Source organism: Sander lucioperca, chromosome 5, assembly GCF_008315115.2.
Source record: "Sander lucioperca isolate FBNREF2018 chromosome 5, SLUC_FBN_1.2, whole genome shotgun sequence".
In the NCBI taxonomy this organism is placed as follows: Eukaryota; Metazoa; Chordata; class Actinopteri; order Perciformes; family Percidae; genus Sander; species Sander lucioperca.
In genome coordinates, this window is record NC_050177.1 from 30,636,676 (window position 1) to 30,655,754 (window position 19,079).

Below are 19,079 nucleotides of genomic sequence, written 5' to 3' on the forward strand. Positions count from 1 at the left end.
TGAAGCAGCTAAGCATGACTGAAGTGAAAATATGATGTTAAATCAAACTGTCTCGTGTAATAAAGCGATTATACAACAATGGTTACCAACTAAATAAAAATTATAATCAAGCTGTGTTCATATTGTTGGGCAATTCACTCTCAAAATAAAGAAAAGCAACAGAAATCATTTGTAGTCCCTCCCTGTTAAACGTTAGTCAGCCAGTCATCTTAAGCTAACGTTAGCTTTGTAATGGTAGAGATTGTGGAATTTTCCAAAACGTAATAACTACCGCACATCAAAACACCAAGCTGCTTGGCTAACTTTATCTGGTTATAACTAAAATATCTAATAAACATTTTATTTTGCTACTATACATCCGCGAACGTCATTATTGACGCGTCAGTGGCACAACTGATGTTATTCAAACAGCTGATGTGATCCAAACAGCTGATGTGATCCAAACTATTCCAGTAACAGTTAACTCCAGAGTTTAAAAATGTTGTTTCATCCAATGATTCACTTCTCACCCTCTTCCAATCATTCATCAAAACTAAGTCCTCCATAAAATTAACAACAAAACGATCCAGTGTATCAATGTTGTAGGCTAAAATTACTGATTTTGATTCAGCCCTGGAAGTTACAATGTTGCCATGGAAATGGAGGAGTAATATTTTATGTGATGCGCCAGGTGTGCTGAAATGGCTCTGGGTGTGCTGTCAAGCTGATTTGAGTATGTTCTAAATGTCTAGCTGACCAATCAGGTTGTCTGGTCGGATCTACTTCTTGTATAATCAGGAATAAACAAACGTCCAGTAATCAAAGTCACATGATATTAAACTATAAATTATTTGTGTATCTCTGCCACAGTTCATATTTCATTGTTTATGAAGTGATTCTAAATCAGAATAAAATACTTTGGAAACATTCACAATGTTTGAATGTTTCCAAAGTATTTTTTTTGCAATGCTGTTTTTTTTTCAAAGATTATTGTTCTTGATCTGACCTGAGAGTCTCCAGTGTGCAGTGTGGACTCCTCAGTCCAACAGAGATCAGCTTCCCTCCTGAATCCTGCAGGTCGTTGTTGCTCAGGTCCAGCTCTCTCAGACTAGAGGACTGGGAGCTGAGAACTGAGGACAGAGCTTCACAGCTTCTCTCTGACAGGTTACAGCCACTCAGTCTGGAGAGACAACAGGAAGGAAACAAGATATTTATATTTAACTCCTGTTGAAAGATAGCAGAGTATTTATTGATGAATAAATCCCACTTACAGAGCTTTCTTGGAGGCTTTGACCACTGGCAGCAGCCTCAGAAGAGCCTCCTCTGATGCAGAGTATTTCTTCTGGTCAAAAACGTCCAGATCTTTTCCTGATGACAGTAAGATGAAGACCAGAGCTGACCACTGAGCAGGAGACAGTTCATCTGTGGAGAGACTTCCTGAACTCAGGGACTGTTGGATCTCCTCCACTAGAGAATGATCATCCAGTTCATTCAGACAGTGGAACAGATTAATGCTTCTCTCTGCAGACAGATTCTCACTGATCTTCTTCTTGATGTACTTGACTGTTTTCTGATTGGTCTCTGAGCTACTTCCTGCCTGTGTCATCAGGCCTCGTAGGAGAGTCTGATTGGTCTGCAGTGACAGACCCAGGAGGAAGCGGAGGAGCAAGTCCAGGTGTCCATTTGGACTCTGTAAGGCTTCGTCCACAGCACTCTGAAGGAGACATTCTACTTTAGGTTTGACTCTGAAGACTTTAGGCTGACAGTAGGTTGTCTGTTCGTCTGACAGCAGATTGAAGCCAGAGTTGATGAATGTCAGATGGACATGAAGAGCAGCCAGAAACTCCTGAACACTCAGATGGACGAAGCAGAACACCTTGTCCTGGTACAGTCCTCTCTCCTCTTTAAAGATCTGTGTGAACACTCCTGAGTACACTGAGGCTGATCTGATATCGATGCCACACTTTGTCAGGTCTGATTCATAGAAGATCAGGTTGCCTTTCTGCAGCTGCTCAAAAGCCAGTTTTCCCAGAGACTCAATCATCTTCTTCGTCTCTTTATTCCAGTTTGAATCGGTCCCAGCTCCTCCACCGTATTTGATGTTCTTCAGTTTGGACTGAACCACCAGAAACTGGATGTACATCTCAGTCAGGGTCTTGGGCAGCTCTCCTCCCTCTCTGGTCTTCAACACGTCCTCCAGAACTGTAGCAGTGATCCAGCAGAAGACTGGGATGTGACACATGATGTGGAGGCTTCGTGATGTCTTGATGTGGGAGATGATTCTGCTGGCCTGCTCCTCATCTCTGAATCTCTTCCTGAAGTACTCCTCCTTCTGTGGGTCAGTGAAACCTCTGACCTCTGTCACCATGTCAACACACTCAGCAGGGATCTGATTGGCTGCTGCAGGTCGTGTGGTTATCCAGAGGTGAGCAGAGGGAAGCAGTTTCCCCCTGATGAGGTTTGTCAGCAGCACATCCACTGAGGTGGACTCTGTAACATCAGTCAGGATCTCAGTGTTGAGGAAGTCCAGAGGAAGTCGACACTCATCCAGACCGTCAAAGATGAACACAACCTGGAACTCTTCAAACCTGCAGATTCCTGCTTCTTTGGTTTCACTAAAGAAGTGATCAACAAGTTCCACCAAGCTGTACTTTTTCTCTTTCAACACGTTCAACTCTCTGAAAGTGAATGGAAATATGAACTGGATGTCCTGGTTGGCTTTGTCTTCAGCCCAGTCCAGAGTGAACTTCTGTGTTAAGACTGTTTTCCCGATGCCAGCCACTCCCTTAGTCATCACTGTTCTGATTGGTTCATCTCTTCCAGGTGGGGCTTTAAAGATATCTTCTCTTCTGATTGTTGTTTCTGGTCTGTCTGGTTTCCTGGATGCTATTTCAATCTGTCTGACCTCATGTTCATCATTGACCTCTGCAGTCCCTCCCTCCATGATGTAGATCTCTGTGAACATCTGATTCAGAAGGGTTGGGTTTCCTGCTTTAGCAATCCCCTCAAACACACACTGGAACTTCTTGTTTAGGTTAGTCTTGAGTTTACGTTTACAAACTCCAGCAGAACTTCCTGAACGAATACATAATAAAAAAGATCATTAAGTAATTTTGTAAAGAAAACAGGAACATATTTTGGTCCATCTCTGGAGACATTAGTAAACGTCCCATTAGTCCAGCAAGTTAAATCTTTAGAGAAATCCTCTTACTGCGCTGCAGACGGTCAGCCAGCTCGTCCTGCTTCATTCTCCTCAGGAAGTGCAGTGTGATCTTCAGAAATGCCTCTCTGCTGCTCCTCTGCTCTTCATCCTCATCCTCCCTCTGACTCTCTAAGCATTCTGGGTAATCTGGACTCAGAACCTTCTGGATCTTCTTCAGCTCGTTCTTCACAAAAGTGCAGATGTTCTCCTCCAGCAGCTGGAACAGAAGATTATATGAATGACACAATCAAACTGAAATCATGGAAGCAAACATCAGATACTTGTTGGACAGACTGACAAACCACTGGTCTGAAAAGTGCAGCATGGAGATGATTGTGAACAGAATAGATGTAAAAGTAGTTGTTGTACATGTACAGACCATAAATATGGAGTCCAGGTGTGTTTGATGCTGCTGGGCAGACTGACCACTGGGAACCTCTGAGCTCTCCTGGTCCACTCTGTGGAGGAATCAGGAAGAATTAGTTCACATCATGTCTGTCCACACAGAGACAAACACAAGGTTTTTCCTGTGACTTAAAGTGTTGATTACAACATTGAATCAGATGGTTTCCCCTGACATGAAAGTGTTGGTGGTGCTGCTGACCCCACTGTGAATCAACAGAAAGAACTGAGAAATAAACAAGGGATACAACATGGTTGGCCTAAAGGACTCCTGAAGCAGCAGACTGGTATCATGATGCCAGGAGGTCTCCAGCTTCTGTGGTCATGGAGCCAAACATTTGTAGGTAGAAGGATTTTGGGGAGTCAATGGTGAAAAACTTTCTGTTGGCCTCAAAACGATTTTGGCAAACCGTCAGCAGACTCAGGAGGGGGAAGCAGAGCTTAGATGGCCTGTTTGTAGTCGGGGAGAACTGCTGACCTGGACTGAGGATACTGTTGGATGGTGGTTTCTTTTTTTTTCTACCCCTTATTGACTTCTGATCTGACATCCAACTGGCAAACCCACGTACAACATTTGGGAAGAATTTTGCGTTTTGACCAATTTGGGTCAGAAGACTGGGCGGGGGGGGGGTCTGGTCATGAACCCACTCACTGAAAGTTGGCCTTAAGTGTCCACACTCAAATGGCAGAAGTCTTCTCATGGCAAATAGTGTCCTGACCCAGGTGACACAAACACTTACCAAGGGTCGCTGGTTCTCCAGGGGGGACGTGCAGATGAAGTTACCCTGGAAGGGGCACTCTGAGGCACATACATCCCAACCATCCCCCTGGTATTCCCAGTTGGAGAAGAAAATTTGGGAAGAATTTTGCCATTCATGATTTTTATCCTACCCTATGGCTATGGGAGATTTAAAATGCTTTTTAATTAGGCAAAAACACCAGATAATATTGGACCAAACCAGGTCCAGTATTAAATTGAGATCTACAGTTGAAGACTGGTCTACTGGACAGCTTTCAGATGTGAGAATATAAATATATGTGAAGAAGAAAGACGCTGAAAATAAATTTCAAAACGTCTCTGGATACATAAAAGTTGAAACATGAATCAGCAATATTATAATATTATTAACAGCTTACCTCATTTCAGCAGAGGGTTGCCCTCCTTTAAAACTAATATAGCGTTGATGTGACCAGTCACTCTTGAAGGACACACAGCTGGGTTCAGGTTCAGCAGAGTCTGGTCTCTGATGGATCCTGTTACACAGAGAGTAAGACCAAGAGGGATGGAAATTCACTTTTTATTATTCAGACACAAAAACAGCTGGAGATACAAGCAGCAACTAAAACAAGATTAACACAAAGAAATTCAATAAACTACACAAAAAACTGTGTTAAAAAGATAAAACACCAGAGAATATATTGGACCAAACCAGATCCAATATTGTGCAAATAAAGTTACCCTGGAAGGGGCACTCTGAGGCACATCCATCCCAACCATCCCCCTGGTATTCCCAGTTGGAGAAGAACATTTGGGAAGAATTTAGCCATTCATGATTTTTAGCCTACCCTATGGCTATGGGAGATTTAAAATGCTTTTTAATGGGGCTAAAACACCAGATGATATTGGACCAAACCAGGTCCAATATTACATTGAGATCTACAGTTGAAGACTGGACAACTTTCAGATAGAGAAATTTATGTGAAGAAGAAAGATGCTGAAAATAAATTTCAAAACTTCTCTGGGTACATAAAAGTTAAAACATGAATCAGCAATATTATAATATTACTAACAGCTTACCTCATTTCAGCAGAGGGTTGCTCTCCTTTAAAACTAATATAGCGTTGATGTGACCATTCGCTCTTGAAGGACACACAGCTGGGTTCAGGTTCAGCAGAGTCTGGTCTTTGATGGATCCTGTTACACAGAGAGTAAGACCAACAGGGATGGAAATTCACTTTTTATTATTCAGGACACAAAAACAGCTGGAGATACAAGCAGCAACTAAAACAAGATTAATACAAAGAAGTTCAATAAAATATACAAGAAAACTAGGTTAAAAAGCTAAACAAACAGATTATATTGGACCAAACCAGATCCGATATTTACCTAAAGTCAAGAGTTGAAGACTGGTTTAACTGGACAACTTTCAGATGTGAGAATATAAATATATGTGAAGAAGAAAGATGCTGAAAATAAACTTAAAACTTCTCTAGATACATAAAAGTTATAACATGATTCAGTAATATTATAATATTAACAGCTTACCTCTTTTCAGCAGAGGGTTGCTCTCCTTTAAAGTCAAAATAGCGACCATCATTTGACCGTTCGCTCTTGAAGGACACACAGCTGGGTTCAGGTTCAGGTTCAGGTTCAGGAGACTCTGGTCTCTTCTGGGTCCTGATAGAAAAACACATTTATTGAGGGTCACATTTTCCTTCCTTCCTTCCTCCTCCTCCTCCTTCTTCTTCTTGTTCTTCTTTCCTGCGGCTGTCACCCAACTGAACTCTTGCTCTGCATCCCAGTGAAAATTTAACCTACTAAGACCCCCCCCCCCTGGACAATTTGCACTACCCTATCCCACCCATACTGTTCTATTTATTTATTTACAAATGTACATACTGTAATTACACTTATACATAGCCATATTCTACTGCTCTTCATACTATTCATCCTGCCCATACACTTATTATTCTTACTACTCTTATAATGTTACCACACTGCACATAGCTGTACATACTGCACATACCTGTCTATATGGTTGATACAGAATATACATATTAATTCTGCTTCTCTTATTATATACTCTGCTAATACACTGCATATATTATTCTTACTACTAGTATAATGTCAATGCTGCTATATTGCACAAATCTTTACATGTTGTTCATACATTGTTCATATTACATAGCCATATTTATTCTGCTATTATAACACAGCAATATATTTATTGTCCTGTCTATGCACCACCTGTCTATACTTGTATATCACATTGCACTTTTCTGCTTTTTTGCACTTCTGGTTGGATGTAAACTGTATTTTGCTCTTTGTACTTGTGCTCTACACAATGTCAATGAAGTTGAATCTAATCTAATCTAAAATATAAAATTAATATGAATATGTCTGTAGGCATAATTATTAACTTAAAATTAATTAAATGCCAATAATGCTTTACTTTCTGTCCAAAACCCAATAAAAATATATTTTAAAATCAGAATTAAAATAAATCTAAATATAATATTTCAAAATGTTGTCTAAAGAGAAACATATTTTGAGTGAGACAGGAAATTAATTTGCAAAAATATTCTCATTTCAGTCATCAACTACAATAATTTCTTTCCACAAAATTACAAAAAAAACACTTTATTTGAAGGAGTGTGCATGAGACACAAAACAACCCAGACGGGACGTAGTTCCATCCAATGAGACTCGTTCCAGTTTGCTGGATGTTCACAACTCACCTCAATCTTCTTCTTAACATTTCAATTTCACTTTCCATTGCAATTCTCTCCTTCTGCCATTCAAGTCTCTCCATCAATCCTCTCTCCTCCATTTCAAGTAGCCTCTCCTCCATTTCTATTCTCCTCTCCCTTACAGGTCTTTTATTAAAGTAGCGGTGGCTCCATGGACCGGTTACTCTTCATGGACACACAGCTGGGTTCAGGTTCAGGTTCAGGTTCAGCAGGGTCTGGTCTCTGATGGGTCCTGTTAGAAAGAGAGGATGACCACTTTTTAATCTCCAGAAACTGGGAGAACAGGAACATTGGAAAGACTCCAGGACTAATGTTATCTTTGCACAGAACATTCCTGTCCTGTTCATAAAAATTAAGGACATGAAGACACTTCTCCTCCTCCACCCATCACTACAACAGTAACAGAGGCATTTAGGTCACTACATTTTATTCTGAAAGGTCCCAGAGGAAACAGTAGAGTCCTGTTGTGTCTGACTTTACGCTGGTGGAGACGACGGTTTGTTTTCTGACAGCAGGAGAAAGGAAATAACTAGAGGCCATATTATGATGGATTCACACCGGCCAAATCAGGCCAGGGGCTTAAAGTTGGTCCTTCCTTACTTCCTCCCCTCCTACTTCCTCCCCCCTTGCTCAGACCCCCCCCATCTTCAACTCGGCCTTCATTTAGATCTCAGCTACACAGCTGTAAAGTTTCCTGACTGCAGCCTCACGCTTGTGACAGACAGACGTATAAACACCTGGCAAAGGATTTAAAACCTCCTCTGTAGTAGTTCATGTTACAACATGGAGATTTATCTTCAACACAAGAGTCGTCCAAACTTTCTCAGGAAATAAGAAGTGAAGTAGAAACATTATATTTAACTTTACAGAGCCAGAAACTAACCCTGAAGAGACCAAAGACTAACGTGTTGTTAAAGTATCAAACAGCAACTTACAGTTTCTTCAAACAGTCAGAAGAGTTGATGAAGAAGAGTTGATGAAGAAGAGTTGATGGAGAAGAGGGTCACTCTCCTCCTGGAGAGAAATCTCTGACACAGGTGAGCTGTTCCTGGATGTTTTAATGTGGATTAAGACGAGGAGATTTAGAAGAGCGTCGAGCTACGGCTTCATCCTGAGGAAACCTACAACATTTTATATCTTAAATTCGTGCATACTAATATATCTGAATGCAGGAATTTAGACGTCAGAAGTTTGTTCTCGCCACTGTTGCACCAAATGATTGCTGAGAGTGTGGTCTACACCTCCTCTAACTGTAGAGGGTCCTGATTAGGATTGGACTCTACTTCCTGTTGGAGGAGTACCAGCTCATAGTGACCCAATCAAATCAAAATCACACATTAAAAACTAAACTCCAACACTGATTTCCAAAATACAATAATTCACTAACACAATACACTGTGTCCACCAAAACAATGCAAACATGTCTCAAAATCAAATAATTATTCCAAAACACTAACACATGTTCTCTTCCAACAGGAACATTTAGTCAGTCACTGCACAATGTCATAAAAACACTAACGTCACATGGAATTACAGAAACTGCAGTATTTAATATGTGTCAGTAATGTGAAATTAAACTTATACAATAACAATAGTATATTGTATTGACCATAGATTGTGTTTTGGACTGCAGTTTCTCTTGAAGCCTCTCTACATTTTTGTTTTGTTGGGTTTAGTAAATTAATGCATTTTGTTTCTTTTGCTGCAGAAATTCAATACAGAAAATGAATGACCCATCTCAGAGTAGATTTATAGAAGGTAAGGTCTATGAAAATAAGAAAACAGAGACAGAATTGTCCTGGTACTCGTCTTCCTCTCCCTCCTGCAGGAATTTTTCTTATTTTCTTTGTGTCCATCTTTATTGTTCCTCTTCCACACTAAATCAGCCAGGGGATATATTTGTGTTTATTTGTGAACAGCTGTTCACTTTGACTGTAGCCTGTACGTTAGGTTTAGAACATGATGTTATCTGTTCTGACATACAGAGTGAAAGCATTTGTGAAGTTGGTGGTAAAAAGACATTGTTTTGGTCTTGGTGGAGCTTGTGTGTAAAAGATGTTCAAGCATTTTAAATGTGTGTTAACTGTATGTATTTTGTGTCAAAGCAACAATAAATGTGTTAATTGTATAGCCTTCACAGACAGATGTTGTGCTAACTGTGTTAAGAGTTTAGGAAAGCTGTTAAAAGTATTGAAAAAATTGTCATAGCGATCGTAAAAAACTGTAGTTGATTTAGTTAGAGAATAAAAGAGCTGAGTCATGTTGTCTCCACATCAGTCCTGTCAGGCCCTGTTTACTCGATGATGCTCGCGGGTGAAAACGAGAAAGTATTTTATCGGATGTGCCTTTCGTTTATACGGCGACAGCGTTTTTGGGGCTTTAAAACGCAAAAAAGTGAAACCACCCTCCAGAGTGGAAATCTTAAAAACGCTCCACCGTCGCGTTACCGTCTAAAGGGTAAAAACACAAAAGTCTGAAGACAGCGGTGTGGAGAGAGACGAGAAAAAGGCGTCCAGGTAGTCTGTTGTTATGGAGTAGGCTACAGAAACTGTAGGCTCCTGTTATCTAAAATATTTTCAATGTAATGGCTCAATATTTAAATGATTTCGACAATGTGGATAAGGTTGTTATAGTGCGATGACCATATGTAGGCAATTCATTTGAGCCAGAGTAGGCTACAACGTTGCAGATGAAGAGAAAGAGAGAGAGTGAGTGGCAGCGGGCAGCGGGTAGCGGGCAGAGGCCAGCGGGCAGCGGGCAGCGGGCTGCGGGCAGCGGCCAGCGGCCAGCGGCCAGCAGTCACCCTCCTCTGCCTGCTGCCTCTCGCTCTCAAGCAGCGGCTGAAGGGCTGCGAGGCTCAGGATACTGGTAGTGCTCCCGTGGGTGCTGTGCTGTGGCTTATAACGGTCGACTGTGCCGGTCGACATGTTTTGGTTTTGTGCTACTAAGGAGAGAACAGTAGAAAGAAGGTTCTACATAATCGCGCGGCCTTGGCGGTGTTGTGTGGCAGTGCCACCTAGCCGCCTGGCGTGCATACTACATCGACTTTCACACACTTTTGCGTCACCATATGCACGCAGATTTCCCCCAAAAAACTCTCGTCTAAATGCGGAATAAAAAGTGAGAATGCAACACAACTTTTGCGTTTTCTCCCCAGATGGGGGGGCTTTTTAGACGATTTTGTTCCTTTTTTTAAAGTTTTTGTCACGTTTTCAGAGATTTTTGCTGCTTTTTTCTATATTTTTGTTGCTTTTTTCAGAGTTTTTGTCACCTTTTTGGAATATTTTTTGACAATTCTTGACTTTTTTTCCTGATATTTTAGACCAAAGTCCACAGAGGCAGCCCGGCTGGTAACTGATCTTGATCAGAGCAGCTGTAAATGATGATTACATTTCATTGGACAATTGTGTTGTATAATGACAATAAAGCTGAACCTTGAACCTTTGAGCAGAAACATTAGAGTTGTGTTGGCACACACACACACACACACACACACACACACACACACACACACACACACACACACACACACGCACACGCACACACACACGCACACTTACACGCACACACACACACACGCACACGCACACACACACACACACACACACACACACCCTTTTAGCAGAAACATTAGAGTTGTTTGATTCCAGTAAATCACCAACATGGAGATTTATCTTCAACACAAGAGTCGTCCAAACTTTCTCAGGAAATAAGAAGTGAAGTAGAAACATTATATTTAACTTTACAGAGCCAGAAACTAACCCTGAAGAGACCAAAGACTAACGTGGTGTTAAAGTATCAAACAGCAACTTACAGTTACTTCAAAAAGTCAGAAGAGTTGATGAAGAAGAGCTGATGAAGAAGAGGGTCACTCTCCTCCTGGAGAGAAATCTCTGGATTTTTAATGTGGATTAAGACGAGGAGATTTAGAAGAGCGTCGAGCTACGGCTTCATTCTGTGGAAACCTACAACATTTTATAACTTAAATTCGTGCATACTAATATATCTGAATGCAGGAATTTAGACGTCAGAAGTTTGTTCTCGCCACTGTTGCACCAAATGATTGCTGAGAGTGTGGTCTACACCTCCTCTAACTGTAGAGGGTCCTGATTAGGATTGGACTCTACTTCCTGTTGGAGGAGGGCCAGCTCATAGTGACCAGTTCCATATTACAGTTTTTTACGATCGCTATGACAATTTCGTCAATACTTTTAACAACTTTCCTAAACACTTTAGGGCCCAACACACCTACAACACACAATTGGCAAAATTTCATGCTCAAAATCACACGTTAAAAACTAAACTCTAACACTGATTTCCAAAATACAATAATTCATTAACACAATACACTGTGTCCACCAAAACAATGCAAACATGTCTCAAAATCAAATAATTATTCCAAAACACTAACACATGTTCTCTTCCAACAGGAACATTTAGTCAGTCACTGCACAATGTCATAAAAACACTAACATCACATGGAACTACAGAAACTGCAGTATTTTACATGTGTCAGTAATGTGAAATTAAACTTATACAATAACAATAGTATAGTGTATTGATCATAGATTGTGTTTTGGACTGAAGTTTCTCTTGAAGCCTCTCTACATTTTTGTTTTGTTGGGTTTAGTAAATTAATGCATTTTGTTTCTTTTGCTGCAGAAATTCAATACAGAAAATGAATGACCCATCTCAGAGTAGATTTATAGAAGGTAAGGTCTATGAAAATAAGAAAACAGAGACAGAATTGTCCTGGTACTCGTCTTCCTCTCCCTCCTGCAGGAATTTTTCTTATTTTCTTTGTGTCCATCTTTATTGTTCCTCTTCCACACTAAATCAGCCAGGGGATATATTTGTGTTTATTTGTGAACAGCTGTTCACTTTGACTGTAGCCTATAAGTTAGGTTTAGAACATGATGTTATCTGTTCTGACATACAGAGTGAAAGCATTTGTGAATTTGGTGGTAAAAAGACATTGTTTTGGTCTTGGTTGAGCTTGTGTGTAAAAGATGTTCAAGCATTTTAAATGTGTGTTAACTGTATGTATTTTGTGTCAAAGCAACAATAAATGTGTTAATTGTATAGCCTTCACAGACAGATGTTGTGCTAACTGTGTTAAGAGTTTAGGAAAGCTGTTAAAAGTATTGAAAAAATTGTCATAGCAATCGTAAAAAACTGTAGTTGATTTAGTTAGAGAATAAAAGAGCTGAGTCATGTTGTCTCCACATCAGTCCTGTCAGGCCCTGTTTACTCGATGACGCTCGCGGGTGAAAACGAGAAAGTATTTTATTGGATGTGCCTTTCGTTTATACGGCGACGGCGTTTTTGGGGCTTTAAAACGCAAAAAAGTGAAACCACCCTCCAGAGTGGAAATCTTAAAAACGCTCCACCGTCGCGTTACCGTCTAAAGGGTAAAAACACAAAAGTCTGAAGACAGCGGTGTGGAGAGAGACGAGAAAAAGGCGTCCAGGTAGTCTGTTGTTACGGAGTAGGTTACAGAAATTATAGGCTCCTGTTATCTAAAATATTTTCAATGTAATGGCTCAATATTTAAATGATTTCGACAACGTGGATAAGGTTGTTATAGTTCGATGACCATATGTAGGCTATTCATTTGAGCCAGAGTAGGCTACAACGTTACGGATGAAGAGAAAGAGAGAGAGTGAGAGGCAGCGGGCAGCGGGTAGCGGGCAGAGGCCAGCGGGCAGCGGCCAGCGGGCAGCGGCCAGCGGCCAGCGGCCAGTGGGCAGCAGTCACCCTCCTCTGCCCGCTGCCTCTCGCTCTCAAGCAGCGGCTGAAGGGCTGCGAGGCTCAGGATATTGGTAGTGCTCCCGTGGGTGCTGTGCTGTGGTTTATAACGGTCGACTGTGCCGGTCGACATGTTTTGGTTTTGTGCTACTAAGGAGAGAAGTAGAAAGAAGGTTCTACGTAATCGCGCGGCCTTGGCGGTGTTGTGTAGCAGTGCCACCTAGCCGCCTGGCGTGCATACTACATCGACTTTCACACACTTTTGCGTCACCATATGCACGCAGATTTCCCCCCCAAAACTCTCGTCTAAATGCGGAATAAAAAGTGAGAATGCAACGCAACGTTTGCGTTTTCTCTCCAGATCGTTTCCGTCTAAACAGCCTCAGTGAACAGACCGACCGACACTAACTGCTGCTGACAGCTTTCTGATCTTCATCACAAGAGTCCTTCACACGTTCTCAGGAAATAAGAAGAGAAGTAGAAACATTATATTTAACATCACAGAGCCACAAACTAACCCTGAAGAGACCAAAGACTAACTTGGCAGAAAAATCACAATTAGATGTTTTCCCCACATGGTTGAGTCCTAATGTCCAGATAACTAACGTGGAGAGAAAACTACGTAGACATAGGCAGGATTTATGGGGCGCTTTTTAGAAGGTTTTGTTCCTTTTTTTAAGGTTTTTGTCACGTTTTCAGAGATTTTTGCTGCTTTTTTCTATATTTTTGTTAGTTTTTTCAGAGTTTTCGTCACCTTTTTGGAAATTTTTTTGACAATTTCTGACTTTTTTTCAGATATTTTAGCCCAAAGTCCACAGAGGCAGCCCAGCTGGTAACTGATCTTGATCAGAGCAGCTGTAAATGATTCATTGGACAAATATGTTGTATAATTACAATAAAGCCGCACCTTGAACCTTGAACCTTTGAGCAGAAACATTAGAGGTGTGTTGTGTCTCACACACACACACACACACACACACACACACACACACACAAACACACACACACACACACACACACACAGTGCGTTTCACTATCTTTGTGGGGACCCGTCATTGACATAATGCATTCCTTAGCCCCTTACCCTAACCTTAACCATCACAACTAAATGCCTAACCTTAACCCTTACCCTCACCCTAACCATAACCTAATTCTAACCCTAATCCTAAAACCAAGTCTTAACCCTCAAACAGACCTTTAACCTTGAGGGGTCCAGCATTTTGGACCCACAAGGCTGTGCAGACCCCACAAGTATACTGTATTCCCAGTTTTTGGACCCCACAAATATAGTTAAACCAGAACACACACACACACACACACAGACACACACACACACACACACACACACACACACACACACACACACACACACAGACACACACACAGACACAGACACACACACAGACACACACACACACACACACACACACACACACACAGACACACACACACACACACACACACAGACGACACACACACCAGACAGACACACACACAGAAGCACACACACACACACACACACACACACACACACACAGACACACACACACAGACGACACACACACACACACACACAGACACACACACACAGACAGACACACACAGACAGACACACACACACACACACACACAGAGACACACACAGACACACACACACACACAGACACACACACACACACACACACACACACACACACACATACAGACACACACACACACACAGATACACACACACACACACACACACATACACACACATCAGAGACACACACACACACACACACACACACACACACACACATACAGAGACACACACACACACACACAGATACACACACACACACACACACACATACACACACATACAGAGACACACACACACACACACACACACACACACACACACACACACACATACAGAGACACACACACACACACAGATACACACACACACACACACACACACATACACACACATACAGAGACACACACACACACACACACACACACACACACACCTTGACCCTGTAATCAGAAACATTAGAGTTGTGTCTGACTTTACTCTGATGGAGACGACCGTTTGTTTTCTGACAGCTGGAGGAAGGAAATAAAGATCAGCTGTTTGATTTCAGTAAATCACAACATGGAGATTTATCTTCAACTCAAGAATCGTCCAAACTTTCTCAGGAAATAAGAAGAGAAGTAGAAACATTATATTTAACTTTACAGAGCCAGAAACTAACCCTGAAGAGACCAAAGACTAACGTGGTGTTAAAGTATCAAACAGCACCTTACAGTTACACACACACACACACACACACACACACACACACAGCAAGCAGATTGAAAGTGAAGTGTACTGAGACTGAGTTATTTTATCAGGTGCTATTTACAACAGTAGTTACACATTAAAGGAGATAAAGTCACTGTGTTTCTATGGCAACAGCACCCATTGAGACGACAGCCCCCCCCCGGTGGCCGTGAGACATTACTGCTTAAATATTACCTTCAGGATGAGACTTTAGTGTTTTTACATGAATTACCTTTAAAACTGTTTACAATGTTAATGGATCAGGAGAACACTTTACCCACCAGACTCCATGTAAATAATCAGGACTTTTAGCGTGTATAGAGCCAGCATATCTCCACCAGGCTCCATGTAAATAATCAGGACTTTTAGCATGTGTAGAGCCAGCATATCTCCACCAGACTCCATGTAAATAATCAGGACTTTTAGCGTGTATAGAGCCAGCATATCTCCACCAGACTCCATGTAAATAATCAGTACTTTTAGCGTGTATAGAGCCAGCATATCTCCACATGTAAATGGGTGCATTAAGGGTTTATTTCAACCAAACCAGAGTGGTGATTGTTGTGGAAAGATGAACCAAGACGGCTTTTTATAGTTTCATTTAGTTTCTGTCCACTTTGAATGAAGTGTGTTTTACGATGATAAAAGTACTGATTATTTACATGGAGTCTGGTGGGTTAGTTGATTTCGGGGCTGAAGATTGTTGTTCCCATCAGTCACTTAGACACAAAAAACGTGTTACAGTTTTTCACAATCGCTGACACTTTTTTCAATACTTTTAACAACTTTCCTAAACTCTTAACGCACCAACACACCTACAACACACAATTGGCAAAACAGTTAATTTCATGCTCAAAATCACACATTGTAAACTAAACTCCAACACTGATTTTCAAAATACAATAATTCACTAACACAATACACTGTGTTTACCAAAACAATGCAAACATGTCTCAAAATCAAATAATTATTCCAAAACACTAACACATGTTCTCTTCCAACAGGAACATTTAGTCAGTCACTGCACAATGTCATAAAAACACTAACGTCACATGGAACTACAGAAACTGCATTATTTAATGAGTCAGGTCTGCCCTTAAACAATAACAATAGTGATTGTATTGACCATAGATTGTGTTTTGCACTGAAGTTTCTCTTGTAGCCTCTCTACATTTTTGTTTTGTTTAGTAAATGAATGCATATTTTTTTTAAAGAAATTTTTTTGGGCTTTTCCACTTTTATTTGACAGGACAGCTAGTTGAGAAAGGGGAGAAAGAGAGAGAGAGAGAGAGAGAGGGGGGGGGGAAGACATGCAGGAAATTGTCACAAGTCAGATCTGAACCCTGGACTTCTGCGTCGAGGTATAAACCTCCAAGTATATGTGCGCCTGCTCTACCCACTGAGCCAACCCGGCCACCATTTTGTTTCTTTTGCTGCAGAGATACAATACAAAAAATGAATGACCCATCTCAGAGTATGAAAAAAAGGAGACAGAGACAGAATTGTCCTGGTACTCCTCTTCCTCTCCCTCGTGAAGGCATTTTTCTTATTTTCTGTGTTAATCTACAGTATATTGTTCCAGTAGGTCCTCTGTTACTGTACTACCATATGATCATGAGGTTGAAAGAACTTCAACACCTGAGTGTGTTTCCTAGAAGGGAATCAGTTGTGACTGATCTATTTGCATAACTTCAATCAGCTGTTTCTCAATAAATGCATATATAAAATGCAGGGGATATATTTGTGTTTAAATTTACAATACAATCAGCTGTTCACTTTGACTTTAGCCTATAAGTTAGGTTTATAACATGATGTTATCTGTTCTGACATACAGAGTGAAAGCATTTGTAAATTTGTCAATAATAATCCATTGTTTTGGTCTTGGTGGAGCTTGTGTGTAAAAGATGTTCAAGTATTTTAAATGTGTGTTAACTGTATGTATTTTGTGTCAAAGCAACAAGAAATGTGTTAATTGTATAGCCTTCACAGACAGATGTTGTGCTAACTGTGTTAAGAGTTTAGGAAAGCTGTTAAAAGTATTGAAAAAATTGTCATAGCAATCGTAAAAAACTGTAGTTGATTTAGTTAGAGAATAAAAGAGCTGAGTCATGTTGTCTCCACATCAGTCCTGTCAGTGAACAGACCGACCGACACTAACTGCTGCAGACAGCTTTCTGATCTTCATCACAAGAGTCCTTCACACGTTCTCAGGAAATAAGAAGAGAAGTAGAAACATTATATTTAACATCACAGAGCCACAAACTAACCCTGAAGAGACCAAAGACTAACTTGGCAGAAACATCACAATTAGATTGTTTCCCCACATGGTTGAGTCCTAATGTCCAGATAACTAACGTGGAGAGAAAACTACGTACACATAGGCAGGATTTATGGGGCGCTTTTTAGAAGGTTTGGTTCCTTTTTTAAGGTTTTTGTCACGTTTTCAGAGATTTTTGCTGCTTTTTTCTATATTTTTGTTACTTTTTTCAGAGTTTTCGTCACCTTTTTGGAAAATTTTTTGACAATTTCTAACTTTTTTTCAGATATTTTAGCCCAAACTCCACAGAGGCAGCCCAGCTGGTAACTGATCTTGATCAGAGCAGCTGTAAATGATTCATTGGACAAATGTGTTGTATAATTACAATAAAGCCGCACCTTGAACCTTTGAGCAGAAACATTAGAGGTGTGTTGTGTCTCTCACACACACACACACACACACACACACACACACACACACACACACACACACACACACACACACACACACATACAGTGCGTTTCACTAACCATAACCTAATTCTAACCCTGATCCTAAAACCAAGTCTTAACCCTCAAACAGACCTTTAACCTTGTGGGGTCCAGCATTTTGGCCCCACAAAGCTGTCCGGACCCCACAAGTATACTGTATTCCCAGTTTTTGGACCCCACAAATATAGTTAAACAAGAACACACACACACACACACACACACCCTTTTAGCAGAAACATTAGAGTTGTTTGATTCCAGTAAATCACCAACATGGAGATTTATCTTCAACACAAGAGTCGTCCAAACTTTCTCAGGAAATAAGAAGTGAAGTAGAAACATTATATTTAACTTTACAGAGCCAGAAACTAACCCTGAAGAGACCAAAGACTAACGTGGTGTTAAAGTATCAAACAGCAACTTACAGTTTCTTCAAAAAGTCAGAAGAGTTGATGAAGAAGAGCTGATGAAGAAGAGGGTCACTCTCCTCCTGGAGAGAAATCTCTGGATTTTTAATGTGGATTAAGACGAGGAGATTTAGAAGAGCGTCGAGCTACGGCTTCATCCTGTAGAAACCTACAACATTTTATAACTTAAATTCGTGCATACTAATATATCTGAATGCAGGAATTTAGACGTCAGAAGTTTGTTCTCGCCACTGTTGCACCAAATGATTGCTGAGAGTGTGGTCTACACCTCCTCTAACTGTAGAGGGTCCTGATTAGGATTGGACTCTACTTCCTGTTGGAGGAGTGCCAGCTCATAGTGACCAGTTCCATATTACAGTTTTTTACGATCGCTATAACAATTTCGTCAATACTTTTAACAACTTTCCTAAACACTTTAGGGCCCAACACACCTACAACACACAACTGGCAAAACAGTTAATTTCATGCTCAAAATCACACATTAAAAACTGAACTCTAACACTGATTTCCAAAATACAATAATTAATTAACACAATACACTGTGTCCACCAAAACAATGCAAACATGTCTCAAAATCAAATAATTATTCCCAAACACTAACACATGTTCTCTTCCAACAGGAACATTTAGTCAGTCACTGCACAATGTCATAAAAACACTAACATCACATGGAACTACAGAAACTGCAGTATTTTACATGTGTCAGTAATGTGAAATTAAACTTATACAATAACAATAGTATATTGTATTGACCATAGATTGTGTTTTGGACTGCAGTTTCTCTTGAAGCCTC

The 19,079-nt window shown here is 40.6% G+C and overlaps 2 protein-coding genes across 4 annotated transcripts; both read right to left on the reverse strand.

Annotated features, from left to right (window-relative positions):
• Nucleotides 1-1,246: 1,246 nt before the first annotated feature.
• On the reverse strand, nucleotides 1,247-3,243 carry LOC118495125 (protein NLRC3-like). The gene is made up of 2 exons (XM_036001624.1): nucleotides 3,191-3,243; nucleotides 1,247-3,054 (listed from the first exon to the last, which is right to left on the reverse strand). The coding sequence occupies exons 1-2, from the start codon at nucleotides 3,225-3,227 to the stop codon at nucleotides 1,247-1,249; spliced, it is 1,845 nt and encodes a 614-aa protein (XP_035857517.1). The 5' UTR covers nucleotides 3,228-3,243.
• A 163-nt stretch (nucleotides 3,244-3,406) lies between these two features.
• On the reverse strand, nucleotides 3,407-11,205 carry LOC116036702. 3 transcript variants are annotated; one of them, XM_036001660.1, is made up of 6 exons: nucleotides 10,869-11,205; nucleotides 7,043-7,286; nucleotides 5,850-5,981; nucleotides 5,382-5,501; nucleotides 4,721-4,837; nucleotides 3,407-3,639 (listed from the first exon to the last, which is right to left on the reverse strand). In XM_036001660.1, the coding sequence occupies exons 2-6, from the start codon at nucleotides 7,153-7,155 to the stop codon at nucleotides 3,429-3,431; spliced, it is 693 nt and encodes a 230-aa protein (XP_035857553.1). In that variant the 5' UTR covers nucleotides 7,156-7,286; nucleotides 10,869-11,205; the 3' UTR covers nucleotides 3,407-3,428. The 3 variants fall into 3 exon arrangements, with proteins under 3 accessions (XP_035857553.1, XP_031136134.2, XP_031136138.2); XM_031280274.2 differs by having other exon boundaries at nucleotides 3,414-3,639; nucleotides 5,382-5,498; nucleotides 10,869-11,203; XM_031280278.2 differs by lacking the exon at nucleotides 5,382-5,501 and having other exon boundaries at nucleotides 3,414-3,639; nucleotides 10,869-11,202.
• Between the last annotated feature and the right edge of the window lie 7,874 nt (nucleotides 11,206-19,079).

What these genes read in the sequence shown, in the direction of transcription:
- LOC118495125 (XM_036001624.1), bottom strand. Translation starts at nt 3,227, where the DNA reads ATGAAGCAGGACGAGCTGGCTGACCGTCTGCAGCGCA. An exon ending in GGCTGACCGTCTGCAGCGCA is followed by an intron (nt 3,055 to 3,190) that starts GTAAGAGGATTT and finishes GTATTCGTTCAG; the next exon opens with GAAGTTCTGCTGGAGTTTGT.
- LOC116036702 (XM_036001660.1), bottom strand. Translation starts at nt 7,155, where the DNA reads ATGGAGGAGAGGCTACTTGAAATGGAGGAGAGAGGATTGATGGAGAGA. An exon ending in ATGTTAAGAAGAAGATTGAG is followed by an intron (nt 5,982 to 7,042) that starts GTGAGTTGTGAA and finishes TTTTTCTATCAG; the next exon opens with GACCCAGAAGAGACCAGAGT. An exon ending in CAACCCTCTGCTGAAATGAG is followed by an intron (nt 4,838 to 5,381) that starts GTAAGCTGTTAG and finishes TCTGTGTAACAG; the next exon opens with GATCCATCAGAGACCAGACT.